This window comes from Botryllus schlosseri, chromosome 3 (assembly GCF_051294905.1).
Source record: "Botryllus schlosseri isolate E-star chromosome 3, Bs_hap1, whole genome shotgun sequence".
In the NCBI taxonomy this organism is placed as follows: Eukaryota; Metazoa; Chordata; class Ascidiacea; order Stolidobranchia; family Styelidae; genus Botryllus; species Botryllus schlosseri.
This window is the reverse complement of record NC_137238.1, coordinates 5,063,831-5,066,384: the sequence shown is the minus strand read 5'-3', so window position 1 is coordinate 5,066,384 and position 2,554 is coordinate 5,063,831. Positions and strand designations below refer to the sequence as shown.

The following is a 2,554-nucleotide window of genomic DNA, read 5'->3' as shown; positions in this document are numbered from 1 at the left end:
TTTCCATCGTATCAAACGAGGAGATGCGTTATCAGGAAGAGGTTTTTTCTTGCCCAGCAAACCCAAAAGAGGTTTGTGATCAGTCACGAGGGCAAACGATCTTCCGTAAAGGAATAAATGAAACTTTTTCACGGCAAAAACCAAAGCCAACGCTTCCCGGTCCAACTGACTATAATTGCGTTCCGCCTTTGTCAAAGAACGTGAGCCATACGCAACGGGCCTTTCTTCTGCACCATCAGTAACGATCGACAAAACCGCGCCAACCCCATACGGCGAAGCATCTGCGGAAACGATAACTGCGGCACTCATATCAAAATGAGCGAGGACTGGCGCTCGACACAAGCACTTCTTTGTAGAAGCAAAAGCGTCTCTTTCTTCCTTGCCCCAAGTCCATTTAACATCACCACGTAACACCTTGTATAATGGTGCGGCAATCGTCGAAAGGTTGTTGATGAACTTTCCATAATAATTCAGCATTCCCAGATAGGATCGTACTTGTGCAACATTTTCAGGTTCTGGCGCCTGAAGTACTGCTTTCAAGTTATCCTCGGTCGGACTAACTCTATCTTTGCTAATGCTGTAGCCCAGATACTTGATCTCTGGAGCCATCCATTTACACTTCTCTGTGTTGATCTTCAAGCCTTCATCTTCCAATCGTCTGAATACTTCTTCCAAATTCGCCATGTGCTCAGCATCGTCTTTTCCTGTGACTCCAATATCATCCAGAAAAACTCCCACATGGGGTAATCCACTCAGCAGTGTTTCCAAATACCGCTGAAATATCGCTGGAGCACTGGATATTCCGTATACCAGACGATTTGTTGAAAACAACCCCTTAGCAGTATTGATCACGGTGTACTTCTGACTCTCTTCTGCCAAGGGTAACTGAAGATAAGCTTCCTTCAAGTCAATAACAGAGAATTTCTGTCCACCAGCAAATGTCGTAAGCAGTTCATCCACTTTCGGTAGCGGATACTGTTCCAGTTTACTTGCTTTGTTCACTGTAAGATCATAACTCCCACACAAGCGCACTGACTTTCCATCAGACTTCACAACTGTAACCACTGGCGCAGCCCAATCTGCAGTTTTCACTGGTTTCAGTACTCCCATCTTGACCTGTCGGTCAATCTCCGCATTATATGCAGCCTTCAAAGCCAACGGTACAGGACGAGCTTTGAAAAATTTCGGAGATACTGATTCACTAACCTAACTTAGCTGTCGTCTTAGCACAGCCTAAACCAGGAGTTGATATGCCAGGGTATTTCTTCAGCAGCTGCTGTACATCCATATCAGGCTTTCCAGCCTGTACATCGACTTTGTCAATCGATATCCAACTTGGTTTGATGCTTCTTATCCAATTCCTACCCAACAATGGTCGTTCAGACAAATTGGGCATGTCGACAACGATCAATGGCAAATATCCAGCAAAGTTTCCATATCTTACAAACACATCCATATATCCAGCGACCTTCAGTGGTTGCCGCGTGTAAGTATACAGCTTCCTTGGTAACGCCTTCAGTTGGGCATCGGGCCACAACTCTCTGAAGACATGCTGTGGATACACTGTGAGAGCAGCACCACAATCCAATTCAAGCTCTTGCTGTTTATTGTCAACTTCCAGATAAATGAAGTAGGGCTTTGTATCTCCCAAGTCCAAATCAGCAGAATCTGCATTTTCTTCTTTGCCAATAGAATTCAGGAAGTCACCGTCATCGTACTCTTCCAAGGCTTCACTCCTCGTTTCTTCCGCGCTAAGCGTTTTCACTCTATTCTGGCTGCTTGAGCCAGCCGTTTCTCGATAAGATTGATTCGAATCTTTCGAACGACAAGCCTTCTCACTGTGCCCTCGTCTTCCGCAAAACGAACAGTCTTTTTCTTTGAACGGGCACGCCCGAGCAAAATGTTTTGTACTGCGACATCGGAAACAGGCGTGAGCGTAATTTCTCTGCTTGTTCATACTTTCGCCATCGGATGGCACTGCTTGACGTTGTGCATTTACCTGCATCTGTGCGTCAGGCACTTCTTGGTGGTGGTTTTCAATCTGCCTCGATTGATGCCTTGATTGTTCCAGACTTTGTGCAAAGTCGTACAATTGCTGCAAAGACATGTCACGTCGCAGTGCCTTCTCTCTAACACGAGAATCGCAACCACAAGAGACTATCTGCTGCACAATCTCTTCATCGGTATTGTGAAACTGACATGTTGCAGCTAATTTCCTCAGTCTCGTAATGTACGATTGAATGGGCTCACCAGCATTTTGTCTTGTTTGCCGGAAGAGGTCTCTTTCAAATATTTTATTCCGCTTCGGGATAAAATAGTTCGTAAGCTGCTTCTTAGTCTTCACATACGCATCCTCATCCCCCTCAATGTCAGGCAAGGTCTTAAGAATGTCATACACGTCTTCGCCGGCCTCATGTAGCAGTTTTGCACGTTTCTTGCCAGGGTCTGTAATACCCTCTGCCACCATCCAAATCTCAAATCTATCAATCCAGCTCGGCCATCCCGCAGCTTTATTCGTATTGAAGTAAGACAAACCTTTACCCGTTGAAGCCAT

The 2,554-nt window shown here is 45.5% G+C and overlaps 1 protein-coding gene across 1 annotated transcript; it reads right to left on the bottom strand.

Annotated features, from left to right (window-relative positions):
• Nucleotides 1–1,201: 1,201 nt before the first annotated feature.
• On the bottom strand, nucleotides 1,202–2,554 carry LOC145435493 (uncharacterized). Its single transcript, XM_080312770.1, has one exon. The coding sequence runs from the start codon at nucleotides 2,552–2,554 to the stop codon at nucleotides 1,202–1,204; it is 1,353 nt and encodes a 450-aa protein (XP_080168896.1).